The sequence below is a fragment of the Eucyclogobius newberryi genome, unplaced genomic scaffold (assembly GCF_026437365.1).
Source record: "Eucyclogobius newberryi isolate DKJ021-1_F unplaced genomic scaffold, fEucNew1.0.hap1 SCAF_1, whole genome shotgun sequence".
Classification (NCBI taxonomy): domain Eukaryota; kingdom Metazoa; phylum Chordata; class Actinopteri; order Gobiiformes; family Gobiidae; genus Eucyclogobius; species Eucyclogobius newberryi.
Window position 1 is genome coordinate 23,485,199 of NW_027315723.1, and position 25,798 is coordinate 23,510,996.

Consider the following 25,798-nt stretch of genomic DNA (forward strand, 5'->3'; position numbering starts at 1 on the left):
ATGGGGCCCCGGTGACGCCGATCCGGGCGACGTAAACTGCCTTGTTCTTGTTGTCATCATAAGAGGCTTCTGAACCGATCTTTGTCTGACCCGTCACCTAGGACTTGTTTGTCTTGGGAGACCCTACCAGGGGCATGAAGCCCCCGACAACATAGCTCCCGGGATCATTCAGGCGCTCAAACCCCTCCACCACGTTAAGGTGTCGGTTCAAGGAGAGCAAACCTGGCAAACCGTCCGGCGCCTCAGGCGGGGGAAGCAGTGCCTCACCAACACCGTTTACGGTGCGGGTGGAGGCCTGCTGACCTCGACTGGGGATGTCGTCGGACGGTGGAAGGAATACTTTGAGGATCTCCTTAATCCCTCAGTCACGTCTTTCAAAGAGGAAGTAGAGACCGGGGACTCAGAGGCTGACTCGTCCATCACCCAAGCTGAAGTCACTGAGGTTGTTCGCAAACTCCTCGGTGGCAGGGCTCCGGGGGTGGATGAGATCTGCCCTGAGTACCTAAAGTATCTGGATGTTGTAGGACTGTCTTGGTTGACACGTCTCTGCAACATCGCGTGGCGGTCGGGGACCGTGCCTCTGGACTGGCAGACCGGGGTGGTGGTCCCTCTGCTCAAGCGGGGGGATCGGAGGGTGTGTTCCAACTACAGAGGGAACACACTCCTCAGCCTCCCGGGTAAGGTCTATTCCAAGGTACTGGAGAGGAGAATCCGACCGATAGTCGAACCTCAGATTCAGGAGGAACAGAGTGGTTTTCGTCCCGGTCGTGGAACACTGGACCAGCTCTATACTCTTCATCGGGTGCTCGAGGGTTCATGGGAGTTTGCCCAACCAGTCCACATGTGCTTTGTGGATCTGGAGAAGGCTTTCGACCGTGTCCCTCGGGGTGTCCTTTGGGGGTGCTCCGGGAGTACGGGGTCCGGGGCCCTTTGCTCAGGGCTGTCCGGTCCCTGTATGACCGAAGCAGGAGCAGTGTTCGCATTGCCGGCAGTAAGTCAGACCTGTTCCCAGTGCATGTTGGACTCCGCCAGGGCTGCCCTTTGTCACCGGTTCTGTTCATAATTTTTATGGACAGAATTTCTAGGCGCAGTCAGGGGTCGGAGGGTGTCCGGTTTGGGGACCACAGGATTCCATCTCTGCTGTTTGCAGACGATGTTGTCCTGATGGCTCCATCAAACCCGGACCTGCAACATGCACTGGGACGGTTTGCAGCCGAGTGTGAAGCGGCTGGGATGAGAATCAGCACCTCCAAATCCGAGGCCATGGTTCTCGACCGGAAAAAGGTGGCTTGCCCTCTCCAGGTGGGTGGGGTGTCCTTGCCCCAAGTGGAGGAGTTCAAGTATCTCGGGGTCTTGTTCACGAGTGAGGGAAGGATGGAGCGTGAGATCGACAGGCGGATCGGTGCAGCGGCTGCAGTGATGCAGTCGCTGCATCGGACCGTTGTGGTAAAGAGGGAGCTGAGCCGAAAGGCAAAGCTCTCTATTTACCAGTCGGTCTACGTTCCTACCCTCACCTATGGTCATGAGCTTTGGGTAGTGACCGAAAGAACAAGATCGTGGATACAAGCGGTCGAAATGAGTTTCCTCCGCCGTGTGGCTGGGCGCTCCCTTAGAGATAAGGTGAGGAGCTCGGCCACACGGGGGGGAGCTCGGAGTAGAGCCGCTGCTCCTCCACGTCGAGAGGAGCCAGCTGAGGTGGCTCGGGCATCTGTTCCGGATGCCTCCTGGGCGCCTCCCTCGGGAGGTGTTTCAGGCATGTCCCACCGGGAAGAGGCCCCGGGGAAGACCCAGGACACGCTGGAGAGACTATGTCTCTCGGCTGGCCTGGGAACGCCTCGGGATCCCCCCGGAGGAGTTAGAGGAAGTGTCTGGGGAGAAGGAAGTCTGGGAGTCCCTGCTCAGACTGCTGCCCCCGCGACCCGGCCCCGGATAAAGCGGAAGAATATGGATGGATGGATGAATAATATAGTTTAAACAAATTGTTGAAAAATCAATTTCAACAATTTTCAAAAATAAAAGGCATGCATAAGAATAACAGTGAAGTGAAGCATGTTGAAGAGATTTATTCAAGTGTCCATGAGTCCAACGGCAAAGGGGAAGAGACTGCTCTGGCGAAAGTCTCTGAAGAGATGGAAAGCTGCAGCCAAACACATTATCTACAATGCGTTGCCCATGGGATTCACACACTTTATCAACAGTTATTTCTATTTTCAAAGTAGTGGTTGATGTTGTGAACCAGCTCTGTTTGATCATGATTGCACCATTTTGAGTGTGCATTGTTTTCACTGTGACATTCACAATACGCTCACAGGATGCACGGTTACATGTTTGAAGGGAGGGTGGGCTATCACATTTTAGACGCCCCTGCACCCGGAGCTTCAAACGACTTCACTTCATCTTCAGCCGGTCAAATTTGTGTTCTAAACAACTAATTGATTCATCGAAAGAATAATTGCTACAATAATTGATTAGCAAAATGGTTCTACACATGTTTTCGATGAACTGTTGTAGGAGATTTCAAAAAAACACTGCTGTGCTCTTTTGTCAGTTCCAGATTTGATCTAATATTGTGGCTTGCAGAGTTAGAACTTGCAGAGTTCTAATTTGTGATACCAGACACATATATCATACATCAAATTCGTCCATGTTTACTGTATAATTTTAGCAATTTTCGAGGCCCTTGCCAGGCTCATGTCTAATAATTATTATCATTGGGACACAAAATAATAATAGCCTATTATTTATTATAATTGGTAGCCATTTTTTGTCAATTCTCTAAGAACATTGTGTTATTACATTTGTGGGAAGTTATTACATTTGTGGGAAATTTGATTATCATGTTTTGTGGTGGGAAATTGCTATTACGTTTGTGGGAAATGATTATGTTTACCGGTTTATTACATTACATTTTATTACGTTTGTGGGAGTTATTACGTTTGTGGGGCTGAAGCGAGCGCTTGCTACTTGTGACAGTTCCTCTTAAATTCTCAGAACAGACTTGAGTCTCATACTACAAAGTGTTCAGATCTTTATCTTTATTGTGCCTCAGCGACTTCTGTAGTTCACATGGTCAACCCCATGCAGCCTCCTGGAAACGAACACGCCACAACAAAGAGGGCTTCACTGCAGTCCTGTCCATATGAACTCAATCAATCTGTTATTGAGCAGGAACTTGAGCTTTACTTACTTACTTACGGATCAGCACTTGTCTGGTATGTGACCAGCTTTATGGAATCAAACAATCTTGAGGTTAAAGTAAAGCTAATATGACATAAATATAAATTTAATTGAAATAGTTTTTGCCCCATTAAGCGTTCACAATTATTATATTATACTTCTTACAATTATACCAAATATATAACAAAAACTATCAATTTTCCGAGTAATACCTTTTTTACTTTATATAGAAAGTGACATTGCTGCCGACCATATCCTTATTAGTTATTATATCATTTTCATATTTGAGTCTACAGCCTGTCCAAAACACCTCACTTGATGGTCAATGATTGTTGATATAAATACTGTATGTTATATAGTTTTTGTTTAACTTGTACTCTCACTATCTACTTACTCCAATGATTTTCTCCTCTCCCTCTCTACTCTGTCCTTCTCCTTTTCACGCTCCTCTTTCTGTCTTTTCCCTGTTTCTCCTCTGCTCTCCTCTGTGCCGCTCTACTCCTCTTTTCCTCCGTTTGCTCCCTCCTGTCCCCGCAGTGACAGGAAAGCCCTTTTTCGTTGTGTCCAGTTTCTCGCACCGCTGGTTGTTTGGATGGGAGGGTTGCTCGTTCTACGGCTGGGCGGGCTTCTTCTTTGGCTGCGGGAGCCTCATCACTATGACGATGGTTAGCCTGGACCGCTACCTGAAGATTTGCCATCTCAGCTACGGTATGTGTCACTGCCACTGTCACATTCACCATCAGGCTTTGGTTCAGGGCAATAGTCGACTAAAGACATAAACTGTGTGTTGATAATTTTTTTGGGTGTTTTTTTAAATGGATTTTTGCCTGTAGGCTTTATTGGAAGACATATGTGAATGAAATGGGGGATGAAACAGAAGGGAAGACATGCAGTAAATATCTTTTGAGTCGGGAATCAAACTCACGACATTGCGGCCAGCTGCACATGGAGCATACATGTGGTCGCAGCATACATACAAGGCTCCACCTGCAGCCGGCCGCATTGTCGAGAGTTCAAATCACGACTGTCCAGTTACTACATGTCCTCCCTTCTCTTTCATCCCCATTTCATGCTTTAGCTATCCTGTCTATTAAAGCCTAGGGGCCCAAAAACCCTAATAAAGTAAATAATTCCAAAAAAGATTATGCTCTGGCACTACCTGTCTCCTTCTTCAAGCTTGTGTGTTCTGTTGCTCCACTTTCAGCTCACACTGAGCAGCCACTTTGCCCTCTAGCACCATCAGCGGTGGAGTCTCTTGCTCTGCCCCATGTATACTTATGAAGAAGCAGTCATAAAACAACTGTACTCACACTGACTGTAACTTCAACTCGTGTATAACAGACCAGTTGGTCAGTGTCCTATCCAGTCTTGTTGACACACTGGGCTCCGTCTGACACACACACACACACACACACACACACACAAACATGCATGTGTCCGTGACTATGTGAAAAGTCGATTTTGCATGATATGGGACCTTCAAGGATGCTTTTTCAAATTTTGGGTATTATTATTAATAATAAGAATATAAGAATATAGAAACATCCATCCATCTTCTTCCGCTTATCCCAGGGCCGGTTTGTAGCCTTCATACACACCAGCATTCAAAGCCTCAACTACTAATATTTCAGTGCAATCCAAAAGTTATCTTTACAATATTATTATGCCTAAAAGCTGTCTACAGCTTTAATAAATTCCAAAGCTCTTAATCATCAAGTGAAGATGTGAGAGACTGTCTAATTGACTGCTTCATTTGTTGGTTTCTGATTGACAGCAGTTCTTTGCGGTAAATCAATTTAAAATAATTCAAAACACGCAAGAAAATTTAAAATCCAGATTATAGACTAACATTGCCTTCTTTTACTCCATTCTACAAAAATCTCTTCCTAAAATTTCAAGACAATGCCATCCAAACAATTCTGAAGAATAAAGATTGTCTGATATGGCCGTTGGGTTAGTACCTGTGTTAAAGGTGCAGTACCTGATTTTTACTGTTTTGAAAATATGAAAAACTAGTTCCTAATGCATTTCTAGTATCTTAATTATTCACTGCTATTAATGTATGATGCACTTTCCAAAACTCTGAAAAAGTTCTGCCGACATGGTAATGCTAACAACTAGGGGTGCACCGATAACAAGTACCTGGGTGTTCATCTGAACCGCAAACTGCACTGGACTCATAACACAGACTGTACAGGAAGAGCCAGAGTCGGCTCTACCTCCTGAGGAGACTCAGGTCTTTTGGAGTGACAGGGCCACTCCTGAAGACCTTCTACGACTCTGTGGTGGCATCAGCTCCTGTATGGTGTGGCCTGCTGGAGCAGCAGCATCACAGAGAGGGAGAGGAGGAAGCTGGACAAAGTCATCAAGAAGTCCAGCTCCGTCCTGGGCTGTGCTCTGGACTCGGTGCAGGAGGTGGGGGACAGAAGGGTCCTGGCTAAACTCACATCTATGCTTGACCATAAGTCTCACCCCCTGCAGGACACTCTGTCCGCTCTGGAGAGCAGCTTCAGTGAGAGACTGATCCACCCTCGCTGTGTGAAGGAAAGGTTCCGTAGGTCTTTCCTTCCTGCTGCTGTCACACTTTATAACAAACACTGTTAGTGTTAACTGCTGTAAATAAGAGTGTTTACTTTTGCCACTATTATTATTATTATTTTTGTCTTATGTTATTTTTTTCTCTCTATTCCTTATTAAGAATATGAGAGGTTTTGTCTTTAAGAAATTTGTTTATAAGAGTTGTTCTATTAAGAGTGTTTTTTTTAAAGCTCCTATAAGTCATCTGTTCTTTTACTCCTGTATCTACTGCGTTGCAACACCGAAATTTCCCCATTGTGTGGACAAATAAAGGCGTATCTTATCTTATATATTGGCCCAGTATTGGTATCAGTATTCAGTCCAAAACCACCAATATCAGTCTGCGATGTTACGCATTGGTAATGAAAGAGCTAACTCTGCTTTTCATTCAACAAGAGGAAGAAGACAATCCGGATCATACTGTTGCTTTGGACAATTTTCATCTCCAGCGCGCAGACAGAACAAAGGCGAGCGGAAAGAGAAGAGGAGGAGGCCTCGCGATGTTTGTTCATGAGACGTGGTGTCGATCAAACCACGTCACAGTCAGAGAACAACTGTGTAACAGAGATATTGAACTGTTAGCCGTTAGCATGAGGCCATATTATCTGCCCCGGGAGTTCTCACATGTTATTGTAATAGCAGTGTACGTAGCCCCGTCTGCTAACGCTGACAATGCCTGTGAAGCACTGTTCTCCATCACAAGCAGACTGCAAAACAAACACCCGCAGGCTCTCTTCCTCATCTCCGGTGACTTTAACCACGCTTTTCCCTCTTCTGTCCTGCCAACATACACCAGTATGTTACCTGTCCCACCAGAGACAATAAAACATGGATTTATTCTTTGCCAACACAAAGGAGGTTTATTCCTCCTCCCCTGGGCAGCTCGGACCACAACCTTGTACATCTGCGGCCTGTGTATTAACCTATTGTGCGCAGACAGCCTGTGGCGTCCCGTGTGGTGAGGATGTGGTCTGCTGAGAGCGAGGGGGCTCTGAGGGACTGTTTCAGCCCCACTGTCTGGACTGAGCTCTACGACCCACATGGGGAGGACATCAACAACATCACATAGTGCATCACGGACTACTTCAACTTCTGTTTTGAGAACACTGTTCCCTCCCGGGCGGTGCGGTATTTTCCAAACAACAAGCCGTGGATTAACCGTGAACTGAAGGCTTTGCTGAAGGAGAAGAAGAGAGCCTTCAGGTCAGGGAACAAGGAGGAGCTGAGGACTGTGCAGAAGGAGCTGAGGAGGAAGATCAGGCAGGCTGAATCCGGCTACAAGAGGAGGATGGAGGAGCATCTGCAGCAGAAGAACATTAAGGGAGTGTGGAGGAGCCTGAAAACCATTTCAGGCTTCAAAACCCCCCCTGCCCAGACAGAGGGAGACCTACAGTGGGTGAACGATTTAAATACTCACTTCTTGAGATTTGATCAATCACCCAACCCTCCCCCTGCACAGCTGCATGCTCCATCTTCCACAGCTGGACAATGCCCTGCATCCGTTCCTCTTCACTTCTCTGCCCCGGACCATCAGCTCCCCACTTTACCTGGACTCACCCATCCCCCCAGCACACAGTCCCCCTGCAAACCACTGACTGTCAAAGCAGCACAGGTGAGGAGAGAGCTGAAGAGGATTAAAGTGAGGAAGGCAGCAGGACCTGATGGCATCAGCCCCAGGCTCCTTAAGTCCTGCGCAGATGAACTGTGTGGAGTTATGGAGCATGTCTTCAACATGAGCCTGAAGCTGAGGGTGGTACCACAGGTCTGGAAGACCTCCTGTCTGGTACCTGTGCCCAAGACACCGCGCGCCAAAGACCTCAACAGCTTCAGGCCGGTGGCTCTCACGTCCCACCTGATGAAGACACTGGAGCGGCTGGTCCTGGACCACCTCCGCTCCACCGTGAGCCCAGCCATGGACCCGCTGCAGTTCGCATATCGGCCTGGCATCGGAGTGGAGGACGCCGTCATCTCCCTGCTGCATCGCTCTCTCTCTCACCTGGAGAAGCCTGGCAGCTCTGTGAGGATCCTGTTCTTCGATCTTTCCAGCGCCTTCAACACCATCCAGCCACTGCTCCTGAGGGACAAGCTGGAGACGGCTGGTGTGGAGCATGACCTGGCAGAGTGGATCCTGGACTACCTCACAGACCGACCCCAGTTTGTGAGAGCCCGGGACTGCGTGTCTGACACTCGGACCTGCAGTGTGGGGGCGCCCCAGGGCACTGTCCTCGCGCCCTTTCTCTTCACCCTCTACACTGCAGACTTCAGACACGACACGGACAGCTGTGTCCTGCAGAAGTTCTCTGACGACTCTACCATCATCGGACTCATCACGGATGACGATGATGCGGAGTACAGAGGACTGGCGCAGGACTTTGTGGACTGGTGTCAGCGGAACCACCTCCTCATCAACACGGGAAAGACCAAGGAGATGGTGGTGGACTTCCGTAGACGCCACTCTGCTGCCCCCTCACCAGTGAACATCCAGGGACGGGACATTGAGAGAGTGGACTCATACAAGTACCTGGGTGTTCATCTGAACCACAAACTGGACTGGACTCATAACACAGACGCACTGTACAGGAAGAGCCAGAGTCGGCTCTACCTCCTGAGGAGACTCAGGTCTTTTGGAGTGACAGGGCCACTCCTGAAGACCTTCTACGACTCTGTGGTGGCATCAGCTCCTGTACGGTGTGGCCTGCTGGAGCAGCAGCATCACAGAGAGGGAGAGGAAGAAGCTGGACAAAGTCATCAAGAAGTCCAGCTCCGTCCTGGGCTGTGCTCTGGACTCGGTGCAGGAGGTGGGGGACAGAAGGGTCCTGGCTAGATTCACATCTATGCTGGACCATGAGTCTCACCCCCTGCAGGACACTCTGTCCACTCTGGAGAGCAGCTTCAGTGAGAGACTGATCCACCCTCGCTGTGTGAAGGAAAGGTTTCGCAGGTCTTTCCTTCCTGCTGCTGTCAGACTTTATAACAAACACTGCTAGCCCTGAACATGTGCAATACTGATGTAACCATGTGCAATACCTGTAAATAAGAGTGTTCTATTCTGTTTTTATTCTGTTTACTTACCTGCTAATAGTATTACCTATTACCTAGTCTTGTGCTAGCTATTTTTTTTACTTTATTTTATTTTATTCTATTATCATTATTTTATTATTATTATCTTATTTCTATCTTTATCTTTTTATTTTTTATTTATCTATTTTATTTTAGAGTTCTATTAAGAGTAGTAGAAAAAGCTTCAGTTGTAGTCATCTGGACTCAGTTGGCTAAAGAGGATTCTAATAGCCCATTAAGATTCTGAATAGGCTAGCTCGGTAGATACAAGGGGGAGTTTCTGTTGAAACAAACAACTCCTTCTACTTCAGGAAGGCTCCTCCCAATGGGCGGGTCGTACCACAGAACAGTATTAATATCTGAGTTCCCGATCTAAATTCTTTTATTGACAATGACTCTTGGATGAGAGTCGAAACGTCCAATTTTTTAAACTGAGTCCAGATGACTACAACTGAAGCTTTTTCTACTATGGAACACGCCTGGACGAATGAGGGATTACACCGACATATTTCTATTAAGAGTGTTTTTTTTTTTTAACTTCCTATAATCTGTCCTTTCCTCCTGTTCAACTGCGTTGTAACAACGAAATTTCCCCTTGTGTGACATTAAAGGATTATCTTTTCTTATCTTATCTTAACATATCCAACCTTTAATATGAGCCAAAAGACCCAGAAATGATAAAGTTACGGACTTTAAAAAGCTCTAGAAGACAAAACTTGCCATTAAATATAAGCGCGAATATAAGCAGAAAAATATCCTTCCCTAGTTCTACATAAATTGAGGTTGTACATGTACAACTTCTCTCTGTAAATCTCTTTTTGAATCTGGAGCATTGACTTGCGCCATTTCCGTTCGGCCCGGCAGCACTCCCTTTCTCTCTGCCCTGACCGAATCGTCATTTCTCCATGGCCGTGGCTGCAGAGCCGCGGCGCGGTCAAATGACCCAGTAGTTTCAGGAGCCACAGCAGTGCCATATAGCCTCATGGCTAACCCTAACCTTAACCTTAACCTTAACCTTAACCTTGACCTTGACCATGACCCTAAGCCTGACCTTAACCTTAACCCTGACCCTGACCTTGACCCTAACCTTAACCTTAACCCTGACCCTAACCCTGACCCTGACCCTGACCCTAACCTTAACCCTAACCCTAACCTTAACCCTAACCCTAACCCTAACCTTAACACGGCGCGGTCAAATAGCGCAGCAGTTTCAGGAGCCACGGCTCTGTAGACACTCCCTTTCTCCATAGCACTTTCTGCTTATTTTTAACAATTTTAGCCTTCATCGGGTCAATGGTGTCCAGAACATTCAAAACACTAGATGTAACAAAGTTCAAGAAATCGTTTACATTAGAATATGAAACAAGTTTATCATTTCCACCTGTGCCATCATTTATGTGTCTCCTCCGAACAACTGCAGGACCAGCCGGTGGTTTGGGAAAAACAGACAAACAGGTCAAAGAAGACACAGAAATGATCAGACAGAGCAGCATCAACCACATTGACATTTTAAATATTTGATGTGTCCTATCACAATTATGCAGACGACACTCAGATCTATGTTTCACTGTCGCAGGTGAATATGGACCAGTGGATTCACTCTGTCACTGCATCCAACAGATCAGTGTGTGGATGCAAAACAACTTTCTCCAGCTGAACTCAGACAAGACTGAAATCATCATCTTTGGCCACAGAAACAAAGAGAAAGTGTTAGCGTCACCTCCAGAGTCTCGCTCTGAAACCTACAAATTAAGTCAGAAATCTGGGGGTAATAATCGACTCAGACTTGAACTTTAACAGCCACATCAAATCAATAACTTCAGCAGCCTTTTAGCATCTAAAAAACATTGCCTGCTCACTGGCCTCTCCAAACGAGCTGTAAAACAGCTGCAGTACATCCAGAACGCTGCTGCTTGGGTCCTGACTAGAACCAGGAAGTACGATCACATTAGTCCTGTTCTCAGGTCTCTGCACTGGCTCCTGTGGCTCAGAGAAGAGACTTTAAAGCAGATCTGCTTGTGTACAAGTCTCTCCATGGCCTAGCACCAAAGTACATCTCGAGCATGTTAGTGCCGTATGAACCATCTCGGACTCTGAGGACCTCAGGGACCGGCCTCCTGCTGGTGCCAGAGTCAGGACCAAACATGGACCAGCCTCCTGCTGGTGCCCAGAGTCAGGACTAAACATCAACCAACCTCCTGCTGGTGCCAGAGTCAGGACTAAACATGGACCGCCTCCTGCTGGTGCCAAAGTCTGGACTAAACATGGACCGGCCTCCTGCTGATGCCAGAGTCAGGACTAAACATGGACCGGCCTCCTGCTGGTGCCAGAGTCAGGACTAAACATGGACCGGCCTCCTGCTGGTGTCAGAGTCAGGACTAAACATGGACCGGCCTCTTGCTGGTGCCCAGAGTCAGGACTAAACATGGGGAATCTGCGTTTCAGTTTTATGCAGCTAAAATCTGGAACAGTCTTCCTGAAAATGTGAGACAGGTTCTACTCTGACAATGTTCAAATCTAAGCTAAAAACAGTTTTGTGCATATGACTGAAGGGATTTTTCTTTGCACTCTTCTCTTTTACGTCTTAAATTGTTATTGTTATACTTATTATGTTATTAGTTTAGACAATCAGTTGGACTGATTTAAAAAGGAGTTGGACTCCGAAAACACGTCACCCTTTGTGGCTAGGTGTTTTTAATTTTTTTAAATTTAGTTTATTTTTCTTGTATTTCTGTTTCTGTAATTTTCTTTGTGATTTGAATGCATTGTTCCTGCTGTGTGAAGCACTTTGAATTGCCTTGTGTATGAAATGTGCTCTACAAATAAACTTGCTTTGCCTTGCCCCTTGAGTGTGCCCTCTGCTGTGGGTGGGGCCACTCACATGAGTAAGACTGAAGGTTTCAAGGACAGAATCAAGCTCTTTAGCGTTTCAGTCTTACATTATCAACATGCACATTGAAATCACCTGTAATGACTAAAGCATCAAAGTCTGTGCATACGACTGAAAGCATCTCAGTAAAATCATCAATAAAACGTTGGCAGGGGAAGCTTCTATAAAACAATGAAGAGAATGGATGGAGACTGTTTTAGCTCCATTTGAAAGGATACGTACTCAAATGATGACCTTATTGTTTTTGCATCAACCTTTGAGCAGCTCGAGCAACAACTTATGAGAGTCCTAAACCGTCAACCGAAAGAATTCGGAACTAGCTCTCTGTCGAAGAGTTAATTTTTTTCCAGACCTCTGTGCGTTACCTCGGCCGAAAAGCCTTGAGATCACGGCTAATCCCTAACTATTAAGAGAACTAAGTTATTACAGAAGTTTTTTCAAGGCTGATACATTCATCTCAGAAGTTGAACAACCAAAAAGAAGCTCAACAAGAGCAAGTCGCCCACCAGACCGACGACATTACATTCATTCGGGCCATCTAATCCTGAAAAGCCTTCTGTCACTCTTTCAATTGCAATGCCAGATGATGATGTCAGTTATTGATACTCTCCTGGCCAGCCATCTGACAGCTGTCTGTCCAGCCCATGTACAGGGAAGTAAATGAGGTCAGGGGGGGACCCTGTAACCCATGTCTCAAATTTGGCCTCTAATGATTGACACCAACCCACTAACATTGCATTCGCCCATCCACGAGTGGCTTGATACAAGAAAATTCTACTCAAATTTATTTCTGTAATGCAGTAGTTGCCTCGAGGGGCGACAGTGAAAAAACAAATTAAACAATGTTCCAGCAGCCTGTGTCCTTAGACCCTCCTTCTCGGCCAGGAAAAACTACCAAACCTCTTTGAGAAAAAGTAGAAACCTGGAGGAGTTCCACAGTGAAGGAGAGATCCGACTCCCTTGGACGGACAGGCGGACGCAAGATCGACAGTGGACAGTGTTCTGACGAGCCTCAAAGAACATCTCAAAACTAAATTCATTCTTTAAGGAAAATCCTCAAACTCAGTAGTCAGGTTTCCCCCCCACACACCCTGATTTCCTCTTCAAAAGGTGGGCGACCAATTAGCCTACAAACCTGCTAGAGCCATTCTTTGTTTTTTCACCGTATACGGACACCCTTAATCCTCTTTAAAGTGAACTTTCAAAGACACTTTAACTCAAAGGAACAGGAACTGAACTTTCAAATGCTGGAACAACCTTTTGTCAAAAAATATTTATTTATTTAGTTAGTTTGATGTTTGTTCTATTTAATACAATCATAATTTAATCATACTTCTGTGTTTGTTCATCCACCACAAGCTCCTGTAGCAAACCTTGGTCATATGCGACCCATTACAACAACTCGGCCCTACCACTAACCTCTTACATCACCGTTACATTTAGCTTCATTGTTCTTCTACATCAATTTAAAACAATGTGAAAGGAAATCTGGCACCAGTATATAAAAACATTCATGAATATCACTGATACCAATATTAGCCGCACCAATACGTTGCCAGTTTCTAGATAACAATAGTATAAATCTGTCAAACTAATGAAACTTTCTATCTTCTTTCTCTTGCCCTGACAGGAACATGGCTGAAGCGGCGCCACGTCTTCCTGGTAGTGGTGTTTATCTGGATATACGCAGCGTTCTGGGCCACGATGCCTCTGGTGGGCTGGGGTCACTATGCGCCGGAGCCATTTGGCACCTCCTGCACGCTGGACTGGTGGCTGGCTCAGTCCACCGTGTCGGGCCAAAGCTTTGTCCTGTCCATCCTCTTCTTCTGCCTCATCCTGCCCACCATAGTCATCGTCTTCTCTTACGTCAAGATCATCTATAAGGTCAAGTCATCTGCAAAGGAGATCTCCAACCTGGATGCACGAGTCAATAAAAACCAAAATCTGGAGATGAAACTTACGAAGGTATGAGGCCTTTATAAAGATGATGGTCTGGTTTAAGGGTGGACGATATTGAGGAAAAAATAATATCTGTGTTATCCCGATGACAAAGTTATAGCCATCCATCAAACATTATGCTCAAACGTACCTTTTAAATGTATTTTTTTGAGATCCAAGTTTAAAATTAAAAACCTAAAAAGTCAGAAATGTAGCATAACTTAAATTATACATGTTTGTTTTATTTATAATATGTTATAACAGCATTTTAAAATATATTATCGACCATGATTATACCCTTCATAATTAAATGTTTGCACACCTCCAAAATATGTTATGTAAATGTGATTTTTTTTTTTTCAATTTCTCAATGTCTTCATGCCCCACACATTTTTAGTAACATCACATTTCCTGGCAGCCAAATATGTAATTACTCCCAGGTTCACCCCATACTCTTCCTAATTCATTAATCTATACATTAGTGCTGCTCTCACACACTTTTTTCATTCAGCCCAATCATGTCAGGCTTTATTAAATCCTACCGTTATAACGGACATTAATCATTGAGTTTCATCAGTACTCCATATGATTGACGTTGGCCCAAGCTTAAAGATGGGTTGCAAAGTTATTTGAAATTGTGCTTCCAAGTCATCGTCGGCCTTTAGTATCCAAGTCTTAATATATAAAAGACAGTTGCAAGATATTTTCACGTAGCAGTTGTCTGTGCTTTTCGTAGTCGCCGTATGCGGCTGTCTGACTGACGCCGTGTGTGATGTCTGTTGTTGTTGTTCAGAGTGCTAACTTTATGCTTATTACTGGTGGTAATAAATATACCAGGAAGTTGAATGGACCGGTGTGTGGTATAGTTTTCTGAATAACTCCGGGAGAGCCCTGCCGCGCTGCGAGCTCCTCCTCCGGGGGCTCTCCCCGCTCTCCCTGCCGCGCGTGTAGATCCACAGCCCGGCAGCCCCGCCGCCGCGGTCCTCCGAGAGCCCGGTGCGCTGTGAGCTCCTCCTCCGCGGCCGCGCCCGTGGGATCCAGACAGCCGTGGCGGCCGCGCGTCTTCCCCGGAGGAGGAGCTCACAGCGCACCGGGCTCTGAGCAGCAGCACATTCTCGTCTCCTCATAGTCATTTATTTTCATGTTCTGACGAGGCTCAAGCTCAAATAATGAGGCAGGACATGTTCTTCAACAGCTGTATATCATCTGTTGAAATCACTTACTTGATGAGGATCTATTTCATAGGTGTCAAGTTCTGGCCCGCGAGACGTTTTAAATGACGATTTATATATCAAATTTCTATATTTTTTTAAAAGTTTTTTTTTTCTAATCGATTCATAGAACTGTAGTTACATCCGTAACCGTTTTTATCGCTAAAACTGTGTGTCCCACAATGCCGCCGGTGGCCGCCCCTCCCCCACGGGGCTCTGCTGCACTGCTGTGTGAGCTGCAGAGGGAGAAGTGCACTTTAAGCACTTTTGAGCAGAAGTTTAGTGGTGTGTCAGTTCAGGTGAACAGATAACTACACAGACGTGGAAATGTTAGTTAGGACATTTAAAAGTTTTTTTAGATCTTGAGAAGCTTATTTTGTTAAAATGAAATGTTTATCTTTGTGTAGAACTGTAGATCAACTCTGAAGTTGTAATGACATAAACTGAAGCTCAGTGTTGGTGAAATTACCCTTGTTTTTTCTATATACATTTCAGTTTATGAGAACTAACGTTTTGTAATTTTTTTTAATCGATCCAGTAATTGCTTCAAAACAGCGTAGGCTATATAAAGCTATTTATTTACTATATATTTTTAATAGTTTTTTGTTTTACGTTATGTTCGGCCCGCGACCCAGCCTGAGCGTCGAAATTTGGCCCGCGGCCCAAATGAGTTTGACACCCCTGATCTAGTTGTATTTTGCTCGCTATCGCTGTCCACTTCAGTGTAAATATCCTCAGTGTTGGCAAGACACTGTCACGGTGTGACGACACATTTCCGGGTTATGGGAAGGCAAAAACACGAACGCAGCAAAAGAGCGTAATTCTGAAACATGCGGTTTTACCCAGACCGTGTATAACTCCATGTCTTACTTTTTCGCATATTCAAGTAGATTCTTCGCTTAGGTTTTGGAAACTGTCTTCTGTGAAATGTCGGTATGTTGTTGTCCAATAACGTCCTCTACTGTTCCGCTTTGGCCACTCAAAGAGCTCGTTTCCCTCTTGAGGGCAGTGCAGTGCTACACATCTCCGTGTTATTGCAAGATTTGTCGTGTAAAACTTAAAATGCCGCTCTGTTTTAGCATATTTCAGACGAGAACATCGAGGGTGCGGGTACCGCGTGTTCACGGTGTGACGACACTGATTTTGCGACCGCTCTTTAAGCATTTGGTTACCAAGGCGGTTGCTATGGCGTTTTCCCGGGTTTGGCCGAATTAACTTGGGACATTTTTTATGTCATTGGTTAAAACTAACCGTCCAGACTTTGTTGTGAAAAAATTAAAGCTGTATAATGTCTGATCCGAGAAAATGAAACGATCATTGACAACATGTAAAGATATTATGAATACGTTTCTGTAGCTATGCTAAATACTTAAGTTACATGTTTTCTTGAAGGAGACATATTGTGTTTTTTTTCAGGTAGGTTGTTGTAATCCCTCATTCGTCCAGAAGTGTTCTATTGTAGAAAAATATTCAGTTGTTGTCATCTGGACAATGGTTTAATATAATATAATATACTTTTAATATACCGTATTTAAATTAGTAAAGGACCAGCAGCAGATTGTGCTCCGTGACATTCTGAGCACTCGAGCCTCAGTTGCAAGACAATACATGATTACTCATACATGCATGAAACAATCAAAATACAACTTTGAAACTTTGAGTAAGATAATGATGATGACACACCGTTGTAACAAGGTTAAAACCTCATTAAAGTAGAAATGCCCTCTTTAACGGTTTGGTCCTGTAACGTTCTCTTGTTTGTTCACTTCTTCAGGTGGCCATGCTGATCTGCGCTGGCTTCTTAATAGCCTGGATCCCTTACGCTGTAGTGTCCGTAGTGTCGGCGTTTGGAGAGCCAGACTCTGTGCCCATCCCTGTCTCTGTCATCCCCACGCTATTGGCCAAATCCTCAGCCATGTACAACCCCATGATATACCAGCTGGTGGACCTCAAGAAGTCCTGCGCCAAATCGTCCTGCTTCAAAGTCCTGAAGAAACGCACCAACTTTAGGAAGTCCAGGTATTACACATAAGCAGCATTCTTTGATAGAAAAATACATGTCTGGTACAAAGATAACAGAAGGGGGAAATTGTGTGTCTGAGATGAGGAATTTTCTGGCGCCTTTCCCGTTCATTAGAAATACAAGCTTCCAACAGAGTAAATAAAACAATACCGTTACAAATAGTATCTGGAAGAAACAAGTTTCTCAACATACTCAACGTTTCATGTGGTATATGCTTGTGTATGGGTTGACTGGAGCATGTCTGAAACAAACATTAAAACTCATGTCTAGTTTGTGGTGAGTATGATAGAAAATGTCTACTCTACCATAGCTCCTGCTAGAATGATGAGCTAAAGTTTAAATTAAATGTATTTTTGTAACGCCCAAAATCACAACAGTAGTTGCCTCGGGGGCGACAGTAAAAGACAGATTAAACAATGTCCATAGGGACGAGGGGCGATGTCCGAGTGTCCCTTGTCCTTAGACCCTCTTTCTTGGCCAGGAAAATCTACTAAACCTCCTTGGGAAAAAGTAGAAACCTGGAGGAGTTCCAGAGTGAAGGACCAATCTGACTCCCTCAGACGGACAGGCGGACACGACATAGACAGTGGAGCTGGAGCCACTCACCCAGGCAGTTGAGGAGCGTCTGGGTCCACAGGTCATCGATGTGCCTGTCCCACTCGGAGTGGCAGGGAGTGGGAAAAGAAGAAGAAAAGGCAATGAACAGATTGCAAGTGAAATTAAATATGAAATATTGTTTGATAGAATAAGTAGTCAGGATAGTGCTCAAGCTGCCATACTTCCCCAGCACAGTTGCTCCTTGGGCAGCGTAGCTGAAACTGTGGGTTTATATTTCTGTAACTGACCTGACCATAAGTGATTTCAAAGAGGAACGTTTTAAGCCTGGACTTAAATGAAGAGACTGTGTCAGCCTCTTTAACATGGACAGGAGCTGATTCCATCACACAGGAGCGTGGGAGCTACTACCTCCTGCAGTGCTTTTAGAGACTCTTGGCACCACCAGAAGGCCGGCATTCTGAGAGCGAAGAGCTCTGTTTGGATGATATGGTTCTATATCATCTTTGAGGTAGGATGGGGCCATGTCATTTATGGCTTTGTAGGTCAGGAGTAGAATTTTAAATTTGATTCTAGACTCGACGGGGAGCCAGTGAAGAGACTTCAGCACTGGCGTAATGTGCTCTCTTCTTCTAGTTCCTGTTAGTAATCCTGCTGCGGCATTTCTAACAAGTTGAAAGCTTTTTATAGAGCTTTTAGGACATGCTGCGAGCAGGGAGTTACAGTAGCCTAATCTTGACATTACAAATCGATGGATTCGTTTTTCAGCATCACTTTTAGGCAGGATTCTTCTGATTTTGTCTATATTACACAGATGGAACTAGGTTGTTTTACAGGCTTGATTTATATGAGCTTTAAATGAGAGCTCCTGGTCAAATAAGACTGAGGTTTCTTACAGTAGAACTGAAGGCTACACTGACATTGTCCAGTGTGACTATCTGCTACAGCTGAGTGTCATCTGCATAGCAGTGGATGTTAATCCCATGCTTTCAGATAATGTTATCTAACAGCAGCATAGGTAGTTTGTGTAACATACTCTAAATTAGTTTTGATTACTCTTCCTATGAGTCTGTAATTGAGAAAAGCTTCATGTTGACAATATTAAAATGATTTAAATCTGCATGTGTCTAGCACAGCTCCTTTCGTTATGATGTAGAGCTTTTTTTTGTAACCTTTTCTTTATATTTAATGTTTTGTCCTTCCAAATACATTAATGTCAAAGTGTAAATCAGATGATACGTCCAGACACTTACTTTTACAATAACTCTTAAGTAGTTTCCCCAAATACGTTTTACCTGACAAATGTATTGGTATTCTTCCACCTCTGTTTATAGTCTCTTTAAATGGCAAACAAAGTTCAATGTGGTATGTTAGTTCTCAATACATTTCTAAGGCCTTCCAGTAATAATGTCAGGACTCCGTCATAACCTTGGAGGTAGTGTAAACGTAATCCTCAGGAGATGAGGAGTGAACAGGCTGCATTGACTTATAGCAATGCTGCACGCAACATACATGGAAACTGAATGACTAGTTTGTGCTTTCCATTTGAGGACATATTTATTTAAGATTTTCAGATAAGAAAAGTCCTTTTAATTAACGTAAATATCAAGGATGTATGGCAAACTTATCTCCACGGAGTCAAGCATGTGAACCACAAGACCAAGTTACAATGTCACATTTAATTTCATAAAATGGTATCATATTTTCCCTTTTTTGTTCACATTTCCTTCAAATTGTGTTTTTTTCTGATTGGTTTTAAGCCTTACAATATTATGGGACTCCTAGTGAGAAAAATTCTCAGTACTGACAGTTGTGAGCCCTTTTAGTTCAGAAGGTGTTTTTCCATCACTTGTAGGAACAGCGGGTGTTCTTTTGATTGGATAATTACAGTAACAGCCCTAAAATTGCTTTTTATTGAAGTCCTATATCTTATTTCATTCATGTGTCTTGAGAAGGTACAATTGCTGTCATTCAAACCATACCAAGCAAACCAAGTTGTGCTACATGGGGAACACCCAGTACTTTTTTCATCTAAAAAACAAACTTAAAAAAAAAAAAGACTGCACCATTTGATTCTATTGTCTATTTCCCTGGAAAGTCCAGAATTATATTTCTCAGTATTAATTATACAGAGATTTATGTTAGTCTGGTCACCGGTTTCATCTCTCAGAGTCTAAATGGGTGTGATTGTCAGATGGATTAGCCAATCGGTTACCCACATGGTCCAAATATGTCTGCTCAAGAGGAAAAAAGAAAGGAATAACGTCTCATAGGGACTAAAAAACAGCAGTTTTCAAGGGGCAAAGCACAAAATACTGTTAATCTGAGGTGAGAGAAGTTTGATTTTGCTCTCCAATGTTTCACATGCATCACAGAAATAAACAAATCTGATGGCGTGCTACTCTTTGAGTTTGACACGTGGCGCAACAGAAGGAGTGTGTATTCTGGATCACAGTCAAATAGTCTCTAGGTTACAAAATCAAGAACAACCACTTTTTGGGAAGCTTTTTACCAATGGTGGCATTTCTCAACTGTCTCCTAATGTCCTTGTTTATTCTTCTGCAGATTTTACACCATTTCAGGCACGATAAAGGACGCCCCGGCAGCCAAAGACTCCCTTGTGGAGATGTGAGCGTTGACACTGACTTCCCCTTGCAGCCTGTGGACCTGGCCAGCTTTGCCTTGCTTCCTGTGCCCCTCTGTCCCTCAACACGCTGCCTACACATGAAGCCTCACCCTGGGGTCCTGTGTCTGTGTGCACCCCCGCTCACCACTCCACCACACGGAACCTAGTGTAGCAACGACCTCGTGATTTGTGAGCTTCTACATGTTTCTTAGAACAATGTCCTGCCGTACAAGAAACGCTCTACGCTCACTCAGGCTGAAAATGTGAAATTATTTTAATAATTTCTATTGACTTTATGAGTAAAGACTTCTACAAATGGTTTCAAGTGAAATATTATTTTAGTTGCATGTTTCTCCCCACTGTGGCTCTGAAGAGGACGTAAGTGCCGCTCATCTGGACACATGTTTTTACAGTAACTTTTCTTTCTTAAAAAAAATTGTGGCTCATTGTTTAGACCATTAGTCTTCTGAGGTATGTAATCATATGCTCTTATGTTTTCATCAATGTCGTCTGTCTTTATTCCTATTTTATTGACCCTTCACACGCAAGGGGGTCATTGTACCAGTATCAATCAGAATCAGAACAGGTTTACTGCCATTGTCAATGAACAGAACAAACATAGGAACTTGTCTTGCTAATCAAGAACTAACTCTTGAATAAAAGACCATGGTCTTTTATTATTCATTGGTCCTTATAGCATTGATGCTACAGTACAGAAAGGAGCAGCTCAGGGAAGGTATTCACATGTATGTAATATATAGATTTATTACTCGCTGGAGAGCTTCCGCTGAGTTTGGCTGTTAGGGGCCATGTTTGTGGATTACTCACATGGTTGTTGTTTTTTCTAATGTTGACTCAAAACGACTTATTAACACAGTAACATACAGAACAAACGTGGTGTGGAACAGTTACTACTGGACTTGCATCTGAATTGCAAAGTCCGGAGCCCAGTGGCTAATGAAAATGAACGCGCTGGACACAGCGTCTGTGCTTTCTATTTTCATCTTTTTAGAAGAGTGAGATCCACAAACAATGGCAACAGCGAGGCACATGGTGATATTTTTGCCTAAACACCAAATGTATAATGTGAAAAATGCAACTACTTTTACACTTACAACCAAAGCTAAAGTGCATCAAACACAAATGCACTCACTCTGACGTCCTCATCTGTTTGGACACAGCTCCAAATGACACAGATTTTCCTCTGATAAATCCATGGGAAGTTTGTCCAACTCCTTCACCTCTGTTGGCACTTTTAATGTCCATTTTAGAGACTCCTGAGTGAGTTAGCATCACTGCTGAGTGAGTTAGCATCACTGCTAATCTAGTGTTGCAACTCTGTTTTGGTCGGCAATTAATCACATGAGGCTTTAAAGTTTTTATACAATGAAAAGTCAGGAAACGCAGAACCTCGTGTGTTTGAGCTCTTCTATCAACAGTCGCACTTCACAGGGGAAGAGAAGATGAGTTTCAGGAGAAAAGGCCATAGCACATACATAATATGTATATGTATATATATAGACCATTTTCTGAATGAAATGAGTGTTGATTTGTGTCAGTGAGCGGAGCTCCGAGTAAACATGAAGCCTCCTTTGTTCTCTGTGTTTGAACATGTCCTGAGCACCTGCCTAACCCTGTGCTCTCCCCACTCACTCCTTGTGGTCCAAGTGTGTCTTGCAGACATGTGCAGTCACCAATAAATGTTTTCCATGATGTATTTGAAGAACACTTATGTCACATGATGTAGAGGAACCAATCAGAACAAAGTATAAAACTCACTGTGTGCAACTTGTGTTGACTGTGAACTAAATCACTTCCACTTTCTTTGACCTTACACTCAATATGCAAATCATGTTTGTGATTGTGTGTGTATATAATGATCAACATTATTAATGTCTCGTCTACGGAGTTTTCGGAGAGGTCAGCCAGTCCCACTGCTTTTTGTTCAGCAAGTCAGAAATGTTACACAGAGAGTTATTTGTAAAATAATTGGGAAATACCAAACTGTATCACAGTTATCCAAGTGCATCATACAGACATAGAACAGAGAACAGCTTATACTATCAACTGTGGATTTTGCTTTTCAGTCATTGTCTTATTTGTTAACCTTAGATTCTCTCATTACTTCCTTAACCTGAGATTACACTGGAAAACAAACTCAGATTAAGTGATACCAGACAAAGTCTATCAAACCAGACAAGGACGTTTGGCTGGGCTAGAAAAGAAGAAACATATTTGACAAAGATTAGAAAAAAGATATGACAATGGTGTTTTATTTATTTATTTTAGAATAGTACCAAGGGTACACACACACACACGCACGCACACACACACACACACACGCACGCACACACGCACGCACACACACACACACACACACACACACACACACACACGCACGCACACACACACACACACACGCACGCACACACACGCACGCACACACACACACACACACACACACGCACGCACGCTCACACACACACACACACACGCACGCTCACACATACACACACGCACGCACACACACACACGCACGCACGCTCACACACACACACACACACGCACGCTCACACATACACACACGCACGCACACACACACACGCACGCACGCTCACACACACACACACACACGCACGCTCACACATACACACACACACGCATGCTCACACATACACACACACACGCACGCTCACACATACACACACACACGCACGCTCACACATACACACACACACGCATGCTCACACATACACACACGCACGCACACACACACACACACACACGCACGCACGCTCACACACACACACACACACGCACGCTCACACATACACACACGCACGCACACACACACACGCACGCACGCTCACACACACACACACACACACACACGCACGCTCACACATACACACATGCACGCTCACACATACACACACGCATGCTCACACATACACACACGCACGCACACACACACGCACGCACGCTCACACACACACACACGCACACACGCACACACGCACACACACACACACACACACGCACGCACGCTCACACACACACACACACACGCACACGCACACACGCTCACACACACACACACGCATGCACGCTCACACACACACGCACACACTATTTTTACTATTTGGGGTTGCAGTATCGTAGTGTGCTGACCCTAAATTAAAAGTACAGTTACACATTTATATATGCCATATTAAATTGCACTATTTGTATTTTATGAAAATAAACTCTTTGGATTGTGCAATAATTAATGTCATACTATTGTAATGTGTAATGTATCTGTATAATAAGAGTCACCTCTATGTCACACAATGGCAGTTTTTATTTTATTTTATGGCTTGTCAAATTGATTAAAAAAAACAATATTTGTAATAATGGGTCTGATCCAATCTATTTTTATTCTAATAGCCTTGTACTTGAACAATAATTCTAAGCTGTCAGTGACAATCACAAAATGTAAGGTGCAATACATTTAGCCATGACACAGTTTCATGGTGGATTAGTTGGTCTCAATAAAGTTTTCAAACATTAAGTTGAAGCACAAAGATTTGGTTCAATCACTTCAGTTCACCTGAATGCATTGCTCTCAGTGATTATTTGGGAGGAGATGTGGACGGGCTGGTGTTTTGTCGACTCAGGTCTTGTAATCTGCAAGCCTCTTTGCACACACATGAAGTCTATATTGATCGTATATTTTTGTGCATTGTATACCAGTGGTTTGTATCTCATGTAAATGTAACCATGTCATTTCTGTGAACATTTCATATACTTGGCTGTAAACATCATAAAGATAAATCAACATCAATGAAACACAAATAAACTATTTCACTAGATTTCTGCCGCATCGTATTTCTTCTGATTCTCGATGCAGAGATTGAACGAGCGATAAGCTGCTGTCCACATAAGTGTGATATCAGAAATGTGTCATGCATATTTTTTCAATCCCATTTGTATTTGCTATCTTATTCTAGAGGGCCCATATTATTAAAGTAAATAGTACACATGTTTTTCCTTCATACTTATTTTATTATTGCAATTTGATATCCCATTTTGACACAGGGCCAATGAAAATAGAGGGAGCTTTGTACAAGTCTTCTTCTGGAAATGTCTCCAGTTTAGAATTTATGGATAAAATGATACTCACTGGAACATTATCTTTGTATCGCTCAAGGGAAGAAATTTAATTCTGTGTGGAATATAGTCACATGGGGCAAGATCTCTTTCAATACACAGAAGTGCAAGTGTTATGTCACAAGAGCGTCATCAGTAAAAGAAGGTGAGCCAGTTTACTGTGGACTTAAGGTGCATGTTTTTTCTAATCACTACGGCCTGTGGTAAATATGTATATAGTTTTACAGCATAAAAGTTTGTGACAACAATTTGAGGAAAAGTTTAAATCTAGGAAGTAGAGCCGAGTTCTTAAAATCTGCCTAGAGCTCCAGCAGTTGTCGTCACACTATCCCAGCATGCTCCGCTGCTCCACACTCTATCAGAGTTTCAGAGATTATGGATTGTTATTGCACACTTCGATGTCTAAATGATCGAAGGCAGAAGAAAGCCAGAGCATTTGACAAACCTCAATATTGACCAGAAAAGTGGATTTCAGCAGCTAAAATTACTGTAGTGATTCAAGACTCGCAATAATAAAGTCATTTCATTTAGATTTTTATGTGGGGAGGGATTTAATCATCATTTTAAATATGATTTTGTATTGGCAATTCTATTTATCTTGATTCTACTAATCAAGCAGATGAAATAAAGTTAAACCAATGATTGCAATGTTTATTATAATGACGTGAATGAATTAAACACAAAATTTCATTCAAAATCATCCAATTCATCCATGTCATTGATTTGCTGCTACGCTGCACTATGACATTTCTCCATGAGAATAAGCTGGTGATGCCAACAGGCCAAGTTACAGGTCAGATACGTGGAGAGGTGACTGTGACTCCACTGAGTAAGAATGCATGTGTGTCACGTTCACAACAGATCAAACACATGATCGAATGAAAGTTCAGACGACTGAAAGAACAAACAATCAAATCAATCAAAAATGAAAGATTGAATGATAATAAATAAAAAAAAAAACATTGATAGAATGAGGAATTGAATTATACAATCAAAGAAATGATCAATCAATTGAACAAATGAGCGATTGAGCAAACAGGAGATCAAAAGAAACTGCTGAATTCAATTCGACAACACTCTATTGTTTTGGAACCTCTGCAACCCACTCACTCGCTCACTGAACTTTCTCAAAAGAGTATACACTATTGTCATGCTTACTGAATTGTAATTAGCTTCAGCTTTGCTACTGTATTTCTTGCCACTGAGTTTCTTCAAAATGGCTGATCTGGAAAATACAGCTCACAGCAGGAGATCCAATCCGCTTATTGAAGAGTGCGCCTCACCTTGCACACTGCCTGGAGCCAACACCAGGATGGGGCCCAGTCCGCTGTGAGCGTGAAATGAACCGACCCCAAACGCTGATGTGGCAGTTGTTTACTTTTAATTCCAGTGCTATAACTCCAAATCATCACTGAAGAAGTTCAAATTCTTCATGTTTGTGTTTACATGCAGAGAGAAAAATGCATGAATTCAACCAGGATGGAACGCTGCTTTACTTTCCCCTTGCTTTCGTATACATTGTTTGGCCCGTCGGCTTAATTGAACAGAACAAATGTAAGCTTGAAATGGGGTCTTTAGACTGGGGAGTGACA

The 25,798-nt window shown here is 43.6% G+C and overlaps 1 protein-coding gene across 1 annotated transcript in view; it reads left to right on the forward strand.

Moving 5' to 3' along the window:
- opn5 (opsin 5) overlaps positions 1-20,652 on the forward strand; it is an 85,477-nt gene extending 64,825 nt beyond the window's left edge. Inside the window, exons 4-7 of the mRNA XM_072440467.1 lie at positions 3,715-3,885; positions 13,335-13,669; positions 16,628-16,872; positions 19,997-20,652. Of these exons, the coding sequence (XP_072296568.1) occupies positions 3,715-3,885; positions 13,335-13,669; positions 16,628-16,872; positions 19,997-20,063 (818 nt within the window). The 3' untranslated portion in view covers positions 20,064-20,652. The remainder of the gene's footprint in view (positions 1-3,714; positions 3,886-13,334; positions 13,670-16,627; positions 16,873-19,996) is intronic.
- Positions 20,653-25,798: the final 5,146 nt, after the last annotated feature.